Genomic DNA, 14,593 nt, shown 5'->3' on the forward strand with positions numbered 1-14,593 from the left:
CGGAAGCGGCTCGGCTCGGGGAAGCGCGTCCGGGCGGCGGGGCCGGCGGCGGAGCGGCGGGCCGGGCCGGGCGCCCTCGTCCCGGGGAGAGCGGCGGTACCGCCAGGTTCGCCGGCAAGGGCGGGGCGGAGGGGGAGGCCGCGGGGCCGCGGCCTGCCTCGCTGTTTTGGCGTGGAAATAGGGGAAGGTTTGGAGGGCAGCGAGGGCGTGGGGGGCCTCGAGGGGAAGCCACGGGCTGAGGTCGGTTACTCTGGGCAGGCCGGAGGACGGAGACTGCGGGCAGAGCTCGGCGGGTCTGCGGCTCCTCCCGAGGGGCAGCGGAGAGACAGCTCCGAGCCCTGCTCGTGCGGCCCTGGGAGCGGCTGGGGCTGTGCCAGGGGGTTAGATTGGCGATCGGGAAGAGGTTTTCCCCAAAGGGTGCTGGCAGTGCCCAGGGAACGGGCCGGGCCCGAGGCTGCCAGAGCGTTTGGATAGCGCTGCCAGCACGGGGTGGGACTGTAGGGGTGTCCTGAGCAGGGCCAGGAGTTGGACTGGATGATCCCTGTGCTTTTCTTCCAACTCAGAATATTGTTTGTGTTTCTGGCATGACGTCGTGCCCCAGTGGCACCACACCCTTCGTGGTGCCCTCGGCTGCAGTGCGTGCCCCACTGCCACCAGGTGCGACCAGGGCTTTTCCACCAGGGAACTTGGAGCATTCAGGGGCTGTGAGGACAGGGTAATGTTAAGTGAAACTTTGTGCCTGGTCGTTTTTAGCTGACCAGACAAAAAAGCCTGTTTTGGTGCACAGTTGATGCCATGTCGTGGCGAGTTAGCCCGTGACAGGTGTCAGCCAAGGGATAAGCACAGCAAAACACTGTGTCCTGTCGGGCAGCCAAGGGAAAACAACAAACCCCATCAGACAGCAGCGAGGCTGGCCCTGGGGTGCTGTGGATTTGCCCCTTAGCTTGGTTTTTGGGCCATGGGTGAGCCCTCCCTGCAGCTTCTCCCATGCTGGGAGCACCTGGAATGGCTCTTGTATGCTGTCTGTGTTCATAAACTTCCCAAGAGTTCCTGTTTGCAGGGCTCTGCCAAAATGCGCCTCCCTGGTTTGACAGAGGGTCAGAGGGGGCTTGCAAATGGTATTTCTGCAAGACATCAGCAGCCTGTGCTCTGTCAGGTGTGTCTCGGTTTATTGCCTCACGTTCCTCCAGGTATGAAGTGATGTTATAAGCAGTGAATGTAAAACCATATAACTTGCAACCTCTTGGGCCCCAGTTTTGCTGTGCCATATAAATGTGTGTAATTTTAAGTACTATCAGTGCTTCCAGTGACCTCAGTGGGACTACTTAGAGTGCTCTAAGTTGGACACAAATACACTTCTTCAGGGTAGGAGCCAAGGATGACTCATACAAGCACATGCATTACAGATTTTTATCTTTCCACTGATATTTGTTGTTGCAACTTATGGTTTAATAAAGGTTAAATGTGTTGAGTTCAGCTTCAAGTTCAGTTGTAAAACAGCCAGTTTCTATTCTGGCACATTTCATCTTGATTGAGCTTAACACTTTGTTGAAGAATTGTGATGTTGGCACTGATCACGCTTTATCCTTTTTGGGTTCTTTAGCAGCTGTTTTGCATAAGTGCAATGGATGAAGGATATGGATTTTGCAAATCATTTTATTGTTCCCAGCACTCGGCAGTGAGAGATCATTGTCTGCTTAGCAATAATGGCTTTTCCAAAAGACAAACAATTTCTAATAAATCAGACCTCGAAGAATTTAATAGTAAAATTAAATGACCCGTCACCAATGTTTTATGCATTATGCAGGCTCAGTGCAAGTATAGTGGAGAGCATATGCAATTACTGAAGATAATTATTCTTATGAGGGAAAATGTTGCTGAGTATTTCTTGTGTTAAATAAATGAGTGAAATTCCTAATGTCATTTAGGAACAGACGTCACAGACGCTTGGAAACCTTAACAATTCAAATTTAATAATTTAAAATTACAATAGCACAGGCAAAGTACAAGAGGCACTGGGATTATTCTCTAATAAATCTAAAGTATGAGTTGGGATGTTATTGTTTTAGAAGACTGAAAGTTACAATGTGCCTGTGATTCAAGGGTGAAGATGAGGGTTTGTGTTTGCTGCAGGACTGTGGTCAATTTTAACTGCATCAGGCTCTGTGAAGTCTGTTACATGCAAAAGTGCATTTTTGCCTGAAGGCAGCTGGGTCACAGGGTGGTGTCTGCTGAAGGTCTGGGACCACAGCACCTCACTTGCCACCACAAGCTGTGACAGACCTTTAAAGCAACCCAGATGTCAGTGGTCCACAAACCACTACCAGTCCACAGCCTGTCTCTGTGGGGCCTGCATAAAACAAGCAGGTCAGTGTCGATAGCCTTTTGCAGGCTCTGAAACACTCTGAAAATACCAGGGGTTGAAAAATGGAAGGTTAAAACCACTCCCTCAAACAGAAGAATAGTTGCTGATCAACAGCAGCCTTAGTATTTTTTTTTTTCAGACCTGTGCTGTTGCTGTGGATGGGATGCTCTTCTTCAGAGGCAGCAGGACTCAGTAACACTTTCCCTAAATTGTAGCTGGTGAAAAACAGGAATGAAAGAGGCCTTGGTAGTGGTTTTAACTGTTTAGCTGTGGGAAAGTAGCTCCTCCAGCACAATGGTATAATTGAGTTCTCTGCACTAGTCTCATCTTAAATGAAAGAACAAGAGGCATGATAGAAAACAGAGTGGGGCCAATGATTAAAAAAAAAAAGAAGAAGGAGGCAGCAGATGAAGAGATTGCTGTTTACAGAGAAACAAGTAGGGAGCCTGTTTTCCAGTTTCTCTTGCAGGATTCAGTGGGTGAGTTGGTTAGTCAAGCTTGAAGGAGAGTTGGACGCAGCTGTCTTCTTTGCCTTCTTTGTTAAACTGGTTTTGGCAATAGCTGCAACAGAAATGGAAATGGGTCAGATAACACATTTCTCATCAGATGTCAAGTCTGGAATCTGGTTTGACCTTCGACAAATTAACTTTCACTGAAAAAAATTCCCAGTCTGGATAGCATCAGCAGAATTCCCCTTTTGAATATGCTTAGTTTGTCTCTGATGAAAGACAATTACTAGAAATCACCTAGTTTTATGCATGTTACATTATTTTTCAGAAGTGCTTTAGCTAGTGTTAACTGGTAATTCTAGAAGGATGAAAAGTGTCTGCATTATTTATTAAGTAAATGGGTCCCTTTGTGTTGTGATATTTTTGAAATTCCCTTCCACTAACATCTGTTATTTGTAAAAGAAAAAATGATAAATTTGAAGTCACACAGTCAGTGGTATGAAGTGAGATATTTTTTAGGATAATATTTAAGCTTGTGGCTTCTGTACTTTGTAAATGTTTTTTAAGGCTCTGGAGCTGTCTAGATGGAATCATAACTTCAGGGAACATATATTGGATTAGAAATTTTCTTGAATCAGGCTTCCAGGAAAATTGATTACAGATTGTCTCTTATCAGTGTCATCTCATTTTGTTGCAAGTTGGTTTTATTCTGGCTTGCATGCAAAAGACAGTAAAATAAAGGCTGTATCCTAATGTCTTAAAATATCTTTTGTGCACATTAATTTGAAGAGTCCCTAGACAAAACAATCTTTTCACAGTTTATGAAGTTTGGGTAGAGAAGACAGTGAAGAATGTATGGCTGCTGGGATGAAGTGGCCGATAAGATTTTCAACAGGAGCTCATTGTAAAACAAACAAGAATAACAGAGAGCAGACTTAGAAAATGCAGCAGCAGCAAGAGATATTGCTAAAAAGGAAATATGTGTAGACATCAGTGTCCTGCTGTTCAGAAAGGGACTTCCTCTTCTGGCAATAAGATAACAACCAGGAGACTTTTCCCAAGTAATTAAATCATATTATGTAGTATTTAGACATCTAATACCAGTTGTGCCCCTACATCATAGATGTAAATGCTGAAAATCAGATGTGTGTGTGTATCCTTTGTTTTTTCTCTGGGTAGTAAATGAAAGACTGGCTTTAGAAAACCAGGGCTTAAAAGCACTTAGATGTTGGTGGAGAGGGAGGCAGAAATTACATCCTCTTTCTTGCTTTTCTTCCTCTATTAAGAAAGCACTTTTTCTCTGGTAACAAATGCAGAATCCACTTTTAAAGATAATTGTGCATTTCGAGTAGTCTGAACAATTTGTTCTTTTTGTAAAACCTTTTCCCCCTTAATGATTATTGTTCCAGAGATTATTTGGTTGGGAAGATGAACATCTAGTGGACTGGAGGTTGTGCTAATGCCTTCTTACCCTCATTTTATCACTGTGTTCTGAGCAAAGCTCTGATTTGGAACCTCTCAGCTGACAGTTTATATTATGATATTTGAAATCTGTTTACTGGAAATTAAATTTAAATACATGGTAACCTTGCTGTCGTTAATAAACTTACTGACTTTTTTTTTTTTTTTTCCCAGTTTTACTTCCAGTTTTACTTCCAGTTTCCACTTCAAATATTGCTGGTCTTGAAAGTGCATTTGGATCCCAGACATTTTCCATCACAGAACAAATCAAGAGCTCCTCTCCTATCTCAGGGCAATACAGACAGCTTAATATCGTACGACCTCATTTCTTCAAATTAAATGAAAGAAGAATTTTCACTAGCCTTCCATGAAGCTCAGCTATTGCCTGTTAATTTTGACTGTTAGTGCTGGTCTTTCAGTTGGATTCACAGTGGAAAATGTAGCTTTTAACAGGACAGTTGCTTTTAGGTCTTTCAATGCATCACTTCATGCAGTGTCTCAAGCTTTAATAAGTTCTCCAGCACACCATGATATCATAGCCAAAGAGGGGAGCAGTGTTTTAATTGAATGTAAACTGAACATCAGCCAGTATGAACATATCCTTTGGTATAACTCCAGAGGACACCTGCTTGAACAAAAAGATGAAGGTGAGTTTTCCTGCTGTTTTCTATCCATCACTATTCCCCTTTTAAACAGTATTGGAAAACCATTTTTACAATTGGGAGATAAGGAGAGAGCAAAACAAAGTCCTTTGCCCTCTGAAATGTTGCATGGGAATTACACCTGAGTACTTCTTTTCCAGCCCATCCACCCTGCTTTGGTGCCCCACAGAATGATGTTGTTCAAGAGTCATCCCAGTGTTCACAGTGTACAGAAGAAATGAGTCTTCATCTTACCCAATACTAACTGATGGGTTTATTTATTATTGCTCTGGTTGAAATTATATTTTTCCAAATGCACAAATTAAGCACAATTCTCCACAACTTGCTTTTGACCTTTTTGAGCTGACAGTTGTGCTTTAATTTTGTTACAGGATATGTTTTAAAACATACTTAATACATGTATTTTTTGGTTTATGCACCAGTGAGATTGTGGAAAGTAACACAATATATAATGGCCAATAGCATGGAATTCATGCTATTTAACCCTTTTGAACTGAAGGGGAATATATTTTCCTAGCTATTGGCTCTTACAGTTTTATCCCTGCAGTTTTTAATTTAAAAAAATGTTTTAGAGATACTTGTGGTTTTCTCTATTAGTATTAATGAAGGTCATCGAACTAATTGATAGGATCTTGTTGGAGGCCATCTTTCTGCTTTAAGTATTCAGTAACCTTTTTGTAGTTATAATACCATCTAGAGATTAGTTCAAAGTAGAGTAATTAGAAGAATAAGTTATGAAAACAGTTCAGAGTAATTAGAAGAAATGAGTTATGAAAACAGTTTTCCCCCTAAGTTATAAATGCACAGCAAATGCTGTATAAAGCTTCTTGTATTGATTTCTCTTTTACTTGGGTTTTGCATGTCAGCACTGCATGCTCAGCAGAAAACTGTCTCAAGAAAATTCTGGATTCTTTTGCCAACAGAGCCATTTACAGACTGATTTTTTTCATGGGTCACTTGACTTTTGACTCTGAACGTATGGAAAATTAGACTTTATAGAGGACAGTCTTTCAACATAGGGCTAGAAGCCCTAGTTAAGAATTAGGATCCCTATCAGAAAAAAACAGAAGCACACTGGAAAGTGCAAATGAGAGAAGGAAGTAAAAGCAGTGTAGCAAGCATGCAGAATAATTTACCATTAAGCAGTAGGATGGGTAAGTGGGTTATGACTTCTGTGTCACAAGCGTGAAAAGGACATTTCAGTCCTTGGTGTACTGTTACTATGCTAGAAGTGGACTGCTCGCTGCCAAGCTTTGACTCCTGATGATGTTTACCCTGGGATTTTTGTTTCATGAGCTCTGTTTATTTCTTGCCCCTCTGCAGATGACCGGTGGAGGATTGCTGATAATTCCCTCAACATCACAAAGGTCAGCTTTGCTGACCGGGGCCGGTACACGTGTGCAGGCATTAATCATAACGAGACCTTGCACTACACAGTCACCCTGAGGGTCATCTTCACCTCGGGGGACATGAGCATCTACTACATGATTGTGTGCCTCGTTGCCTTTGCCATCACCCTCATTTTGAACATCACCCGCCTGTGCATGATGAGCAGCCACCTCCGCAAAACGGAGAAGGCCATCAACGAGTTCTTCCGGACGGAAGGGGCTGAGAAGCTGCAGAAGGCTTTCGAGATAGCCAAGCGTATCCCCATCATCACGTCTGCCAAAACGCTCGAGCTGGCCAAAGTCACTCAGTTTAAAACCATGGAGTTTGCTCGCTACATCGAAGAGCTCGCCAGGAGCATTCCCCTGCCGCCTCTGATCCTTAACTGCAGGGCGTTCATGGAGGAGATCTTCGAGGCCGTGCGGGTGGACGACCCCGACGAGGTGGGCAAGGAGGAGAAGCAGCCGCCCGGCTGCGGGGCCCAGGCCGCGCTGTTCCCCGGCAGCGCCGAGATGAAGCGCAGCGATTCCCCGGCCGCGGACTCGGACGATGGCTCCCTGAGCGAGCAGGGCCAGGAGATCGCCGTGCAGGTCTCCATCCACCCCCAGTCCCAGGGGCAGAGCATCGACACCGTGTCTCACGGCAGCTGCCACTCTGTGCCTGCTGAGGAAGGCGCCTGCTGAGCCCGGTGATGCACAGAGCGGGGGAAGGAAGCTCGGGGGATCCGAGGGTACTGTGGGAAAAGGGTCTGCAAACAAGCTGCCTCATCCCGTGTGCACAAGAGTTTTCCAAATTGCAAGGTGCCAGAAGTAGTTCTGAAGTGTGTATTTTCTGTCAGTGTTGATTTAACAATTCCAGTCTGCTTAGAAAAAGCCCTTTGGAATATTGTGCAGGGGCTTTTCTTTCTAAAGCAGGTTTGCTATATTTAAAATAGTTGCAAAACAGGAATTCTTTGTCCTTGGCTCCTTGGTAGCTTTTGATACTTCAGATCTGAGTGAGAAGTGACCAAGCTGAGCAGTACAACTTGCAATAAGAACTTTTCTTTTGTGAGCTCCCTCTTTCTTCACAAAGTTGTGCTGAAATTCCTTTGAGTCGGTGTTGTTGTCCTGATGAATTGAGTTCTGTGCTCTTTTTGAGTTGCCTCTTGGTGCGTGTAGCTCATCAGAACCACAGTGAGCTTGAACAAATCTGTTTTGTGTCACATGCTTGTGTTGCTATCAAAATGTACTGTACTTAGAAAAAAATAGTACCAGGATCTGCTGCTGGATTAAATGAATTGTTGTAGTTTCAAAGCAGCTTAGAGAACAACCAGGAGGTCTCAGTTTTCTGTGCATCTACAGGAAACTTGTGGGTATTTTAAAAACTTGTTGCTTAAACTTGGTGCTGATTGCCAAAGCGCCTTACCCTGGTCCTGTCCCACAGAAAGGAGCAGTGACAGCACTTCTGGCACTGCCTGGCTTTTCATTATGCTGATTTCAGTCACTGTAGAAAATCCAAAGTTTTATATTGTATTTGACGTTGTGGTGAGAAAAGGATGACAGTAATCACATCGTGGCAAAACTAAGAAATGAATTCATCATCTACAGACAGGTGTCTCAGGCACATCTTCCTGAACAGCATTATAATAAAGCAGGTGAAAAGCAGTGACACTGAGTCGCTCTGCTCCAGCTGGTCCTGTCAGAAGGCAGTGGCAGAGTGGGGGCTGGCTGAGCTGTTGGCAGCCACTGTTTGCAGGAGGGGAGTGACTCACTGATGGAGCCCAGCCTGGTGGCTGCAGAGGTGGCAGAAGGGAGAGCTGCAGCTGCTGGCATATGTACACAAGTACTTCACCAAGGATCTCCCACCTGGCTTCCTCAGCTGTAGAGATCCAGCCTTCAGGAATCAGAGTGCAGACAAGAATCTACTTTCTTCTTCCACTCTTTGGTGCTGTGTTTTTTTCCTCCTTAACATTTGTATGACTTAAATAGCATTTTATATCCTGTTGAGATTTAGTAGATGTAAAGCTTGTAAGCACTCCACATATTAATTTCTTACAACTACTGGAAGCATATTGCCATATAATTTTAACAGCTTGGCAACAGGAGTGCCATTTAATTTCACACAACTCTTTTTTCTTTCCTTATTATTACGGAAATGTCAGTTTAACAAGTGATTCTGGAGAACTGCTCAGGATTAAGAGGATTTGACATTACATTTACATGAGTAGAGGTGGAAAACAAGCAGGCACAGTGGTAATAGCAGGGTGGGGCTGTCTGTGGTAATACATGCCCAGAAAGAAGGGGCTGAATGAATTATAGTTACCATATCAGAGACAGGGAAATGACAGCATCTATTACCATTCTAAACTACCTTCTGGGGAAATTCCTGCAGTCAGCCACCAGTTAAATCACCCTAGTTGCCTTTGGCCTGTCAGGTAAGAGTAGTGTTAGTCAGGAAGGAAATTGCTAGCCTTTATTACAGTAACATTCCCACCAGCTTGGTGCCATTTACAAGACTGTAGCAAACTTTGTTTCAGGGGAATAAAACCTTCTGTACATACTTCGAGTAGCTGCCTCAACAGTGACTTCTTTTTTTTGCTTCCATAGTTTGATGGCACTTTATGCCCGGGTGAAAATTTTGTTGTTTTGTGCAACCTGTCTGGTTTCTTTAAAGTTTTTTGATGTTATCAGTGTTAAAAGATACTCTGTGGATAAATATCTATTTCTCTTAGAAGAAGGAAGCTGCTGGCTTCACTTCTGTGCTGCAGTGGGTTCTGCAGGTTTGTTGCACATGTGTGAGGGGAGATTTGGGAGGCTGCACCCTTTAGGATGCACTGGTCCAAAGAGGTGAAGGCTACAAGAGAGAATGATCTGCTTCAATCTCCTTTGTGCCACAGACCATCAGAATGTAGCTGCACCTGCCTTATTTCCCTATAAACAGCTCTCCTTGCTTCTGGAACTGTTGCATGATATGCAACATATGGATGTGTTACCCCTAAATACACACAGAGTGTGAGATGCCACTACAAGATCTAAACTATTTAATTGCTTCCTAAGAAGCCGTTGTGATTGACAGATGTCACATCAGAAGTGGCAGCTTACAGGCAGCAGAATGACACTGGAGGTGTGTCAGATGAGTGCCAGGAGAGCAGTTTCAAGACTGATTTGACCTCTTTTTTGATTTTATACTTTATTTACGTAGCTCCAAGTTCTTACTGAGCACAGTTTCCTGGTGTCTTCATACATCCTATTGCTGGCTGAGAGGAAAGAGTGACCATGCATAAAGTCCTCAGAAATGCAGTTGCAGTGCCAATTGCTGGATGGCAAAGCTGAAAGTTTTCCTAAATTACCACAGTGTTTTGTTCCTTACATGAATTTCATTCCTGGGAAGGAGGTTGTTTTGTAAGGATTTCAGTATATCAGGAATACTTTCTGAATGGAGGAACTGATCCTACTCCCACTGAATTCAATTAGGGAGGATTTGGGGCTCTGTGCATTTTACAGGATTTTTATGGACCTGAAAGCAAGGACGAAGGTGATGTTAAATGGTAAAAGTGATTTCCAGAGAATGAAATTTGACACCAGTTTCCAAACAAGTTGTGAACTATTCTTGTTACCCTGAGAGTAGATGTGTGCACTTAATGTCTTTGATGAATTTAATTGAACATTAACATTGAAAGTGTTTCTTGGCTTTTTGTAGGATGAGGAGAATCTACAGTGGTTTCCTTGCTTTAAACTAAAGTCTCTGACAATCACAAGGCTAGTCTATCTCTTCTTTGTGACTTATTTTAAAAAATATAAAATCTACTTGTTATCCAAGAGTACCCAAAACTAACTTTGTAGTGATTGTTTGTATTACCTGGATTGTAATGTAACTGTTTAATGTAACCACATAGGATTTCATACTTTCATAAAATGAATTGGTAGATTTGCAAAATAAACTGAAAAAAAAAAAAAATTGTTCTGCTGGAATTTTCTGTTTTACAAGTGAGGAGTGCCTGTCTCCCTAAGATTACATAGCAGCTGTATTGAGCTCAGCAGAATGTTGTTAATCAGCCTGACAGAGGTTATTGGGATATTCAGTCATCTGAAGGACCATGGACCATTCCTGCTATGACATCTTTGGATTTTTTTTTTTTTTTTTTTTTTTTTGTCTCACAGTCTTCAACAGCATCTAATAATTGTTCCCAGCTGCATATACAAACAGGTGCAAACCTGAAATGGTTTCAGGAAGGCCCTCAAACCTTTACTTCTTTGTTTCACATTGTGTGTGTAACCTTCAACCAGGAATCTGTTTTACTTGTTTTTACCTTTTTCACAGGCTCGTACTATTCCATATTGTAAGCACCTTTCTTTTTGTAATCCCTCACCCCAAACTCCAAAAATCCACCTTGCTGAGGAGCTCTCTGTAGTGCCTTCCATAGGGGTGTGCAAGTGTGAATGAGAGTAGAATTCACCCAGATTGCTTTTAAAGAAGACCCTCTGGTTGCCAGTCTCTGCACAGGGCAGAGAATGGCATTACAGCTGAATATTTGGGGATTTTCCCATGAGAATCAGCTGCCTAAAGGAAGAATTATTGGACCCATACTCCTCAGACTAGGTCAGTACTCAGTCAGCATCTGCTTTCTATCTCCTTGTTGTGAGAGATGCATTAATGATAACAGTTCAGTTTTTTAAAGCTCCTGTAATCTGATCCCTCATGATCCTATCCACAGTGAACAAATTCATCTGCATCCATTTAGAGCACTTTTCCATCTGGTAACAACAGATCATTGCAAAGGGAACTGCATTAAGGATGATTGTACTTTAATTTTAGGTGCACGCCTTAAAAAACACGTTTTTTTTTCTCAATGTTACAGCATTTCTATGAGTGAAGTCTCCAGCTGGAGACGCCATGGTGTCATTCAACTCAGGCAAGTTACAGCTTTATCGACTTCCCTTCAGCCAGGTCATTTCACACCAGCTGAGTCTCTTTTCTCTTCTGTTTTTTTAATTGGATAGCAGCTCATTCAGATGTCTCCAAATACTGCCAGCTTTTTTGCATGTGGAAGTGAGAATTACACCATCATTCAAAAAAAAAAAAATAAAAATGGTTCTGCTAGATGTTGAAATTTCAAAAAAGCCCTAAAAGCTGGGAAGTTGTTCTTTATCCCTGGTAAAACAGTACCTATTCTTTGGTCATGCCTGGCTGCCAATGAGCGCAATAATGCCAAGCAATTAGGCCTTTCATTTGCGTTAGGCTAATTAATTGTTTGCACAGTGCCCTGAATATGGAATCATTTTCCTTTTGGAAAGAATAAAAGGATTAGAATGGCTTTATCCCAAGTTGCACTGAACGTCTTTTATTTATTTAATGGGAGAAAAATCCTCTGTTGCCCCAAACGCGGAGCACACACTCGAGCGTCAGGGCTGCTGGGGGACGTCTCCATCAGTGAGGATGTCTCCATCAGTGGGGATGTCTCCATCAGTGGGGATGTCTCCATCAGTGGGGATGTCTCCATCAGTGGGGATGTCTCCATCAGTGAGGATGTCTCCATCAGTGGGGATGTCTCCATCAGTGGGGATGTCTCCATCAGTGAGGATGTCTCCATCAGTGGGGATGTCTCCATCAGTGGGGATGTCTCCATCAGTGAGGATGTCTCCATCAGTGGGGATGTCTCCATCAGTGGGGATGTGAGCACATGCACATGTGTCCATCCATCTGCAGCCAGATGGGACTGGGGTCCTGCTGCATGGCAACGAGCGTGCAGAGGCTGCAGCCACGTCCTGCTGCTGCAGGGTTTGGATGCCAGCGCTGTCAGGATGAAGGGATGAGCATCCCTCAGATTTCAGCTGCCTGCAGGGCGTTGTGAGCCGTGGTGCTGGGAGGGCAGAGCTCTGCCACTGGCCACTCTCTGGAGGGGTTTGTACTGAGTGGATCCAAGGCAAATGGAACCTGAGCTAGGGTTTCGTGGAGAAGGGACCCAGTGGACACAACATTGCAGGGGCTATTGCTATCTCTTCTTTATGTTTGTCCTATTCAGTGCCTCTTCGTGCTACCATATTATTAAGTATATATTTCATGTTAAATGGTTCTACAAATGTGCAAAAAGCCATTTCAGTGGAAAGTGAAGGGACATACTTGGCTCTAAGTGCAAGGCAGAGGCTGCCATTACACAAACTTACACTGAAGGGGTTGGAGATAACCTGCCTTGCTCCTGCCTTCCTATGAGGAGAGCTCCCTGCTCTCCTGTAAGACCTGTTATGGGCAATCTGTGACAGCTGAAAGTGAAAATTCTGTCCTGTCCTACTTTCTCTTGCTCTAAAGATCAGGACACTGAGAACAGCCCTGGGTTTGAAGGGAGCATGAGAGGCCACCTAGGACATGTTCTCAGCCACAGATGTCCATCCTGGCTTAAAAACAGCTGCTGGCATGTCCCAGGCAATCTGTTCTGCTAAACCCTCCAGACTACTGGAAAGATTTCCCTAATATCTGCCACAAAGCATCTCTTAATGCATCACCCATCTCATCATTTCCATGCCTACTGCTGCTACATCTGCAGCCCAAATCAGGGCCACCCCAAACATGCAGGAAAGGAATTGGAGGGAAGCACAAATCATACTTGGCTCCATGTGCCTGCCTTGCCTGGAGAGATCCTTCTGTGTTCAGCCTAAGCTGGCAGAATTTAACTGAAAGTCAAACTCCTTTTGTTTATTTAATACCTGGATGTCTGAGTGATGCTTCTTGGGCTTTGGACTTTCCTGCTGTCTGTGCTGGGTGATGGAAATGTCCCTGGCACCAGAGCTGTTCATATCAAAGGAGTAGCTCCAGTATTCTGGGTGCAGCTTTGTATTTATATGTGGTAGGGGAATGGAAAGCAGCCACTGCAAAGCACATGAGCCTGTCCCACCATTATCTCAAGAGATTCTTAGCATTTCATTCACTTTCTCTCCTTGGTGTCTTCACTTTAATGCACAAAAATATTCAGAGTATCCTGCCTGGTCAATGGGAGAATCCCAAGTTTTCTTTTCTCTTCTGAGTTTTTCTCAAGCTTAACTCTCCTAATAATGACTAGGGAGGGAGACGATGGACCAGAACAGACATGAAGGAGTTTGGACAACTGTCCTAAATTAGAGGACAGGTTTGCTTTGGAAATCCTATATGCATCACACTCTGTTACAGAAAGTTGGCCTTAACAGCAAATCTTTTGCAGCAGGGTGTCACTTCACTTCCACAGATTACTTGAAATGCTTTATTAATTCGATGACCTTGTGAGCTCTCAGAAAAAGCCATTTCTCAGTGTTTTGGGGAAAGAGAACTTCTCTGAGCTAAAGGGACTGTTTTGTTGCTCTGATTTATTGCTTGGCTGACTTAATTCACCATTCAAACACGATGATTTTTAGCTGCTGGGCAGTGGGCCTTGCAATGCTGAAACTAATTAACTGCTAGAACTCTTCTGAGCAAGGCTGTTTTCTTACTGCATCTTGGTTTTTTTTTTTTAAATCCACAGAAATAAAGCAAACACAGGGTTGCATGGATGTGGTATCAGCACAGACACAGCCCCATGCTGGATCACTCTGTGTCACAGAGGAAGAAAGGCTGCCAGCTGTCCCCACTGCCAGCTGTCCCCGCTGCCAGCGTGACAGCACACAAAAGTAAGAGGAGAAAAGAGACAACATCTGAAGGCAGAAGACAGGAGGGGTGCCATAGCTGTGACAAAGGGAGAATTCAGAGAATAGCGAGAGAGGTCTCCACTCTACAGCTCTGGATCCACAGCCTGGATCAAAGACCTGAGCTGTGGATCTGGCTGGCAGGCCAAGGTCAATGGCTCTGCACCTGGGAGTCCTCACACCTCTCCCCCCTTCCTTCATCTCCATCACTGCTGTTGCAGACTGTATTTCTGAAAGAACCTCGAACCTTGTAGCTCAGATAGATCTAAAGAGCTGCAGTTGCTGCTGGCAAGGACCTCATCAAAGCCTTGAGAGGGAGGACAAGGAAGGGAAGAATGCACCTGGCTGCAGGAAGTTACCTGTTGTTATCCCATCAGAGACTTCTGCTCATCAAAATAATTTCTGGGAAAAGTTTATAACCCCTGCAATACCTCCTGGTGATGTCTAAAGATGGCATTAAAAGGTTTAGAAGCTCAAACAGAGACAAATTCAGTCTCTGAATTCAGTCCGAGCACATCTTTGTGCTCCTTCCTACTGTGTTTTTGCAAAGGACTTCTGCTCTGCTCCTTGCTCTGAGTCCATAGTGCAAGTGAAATATAAATGACTGCTGCTCACTGGAAGCAGGGAATCCCTCCCTGCCTC

The 14,593-nt window shown here is 43.9% G+C and overlaps 1 protein-coding gene across 1 annotated transcript; it reads left to right on the forward strand.

Moving 5' to 3' along the window:
- The first annotated feature begins 38 nt into the window (after positions 1 to 38).
- MFAP3 (microfibril associated protein 3) lies at positions 39 to 10,261 on the forward strand. The gene is made up of 3 exons (XM_021552215.3): positions 39 to 106; positions 4,450 to 4,922; positions 6,261 to 10,261. The coding sequence occupies exons 2-3, from the start codon at positions 4,643 to 4,645 to the stop codon at positions 7,004 to 7,006; spliced, it is 1,026 nt and encodes a 341-aa protein (XP_021407890.1). The 5' UTR covers positions 39 to 106; positions 4,450 to 4,642; the 3' UTR covers positions 7,007 to 10,261.
- Positions 10,262 to 14,593: the final 4,332 nt, after the last annotated feature.

Source organism: Lonchura striata, chromosome 13 (genome assembly GCF_050655825.1).
Source record: "Lonchura striata isolate lonStrDom1 chromosome 13, ASM5065582v1, whole genome shotgun sequence".
Taxonomy (NCBI): domain Eukaryota; kingdom Metazoa; phylum Chordata; class Aves; order Passeriformes; family Estrildidae; genus Lonchura; species Lonchura striata.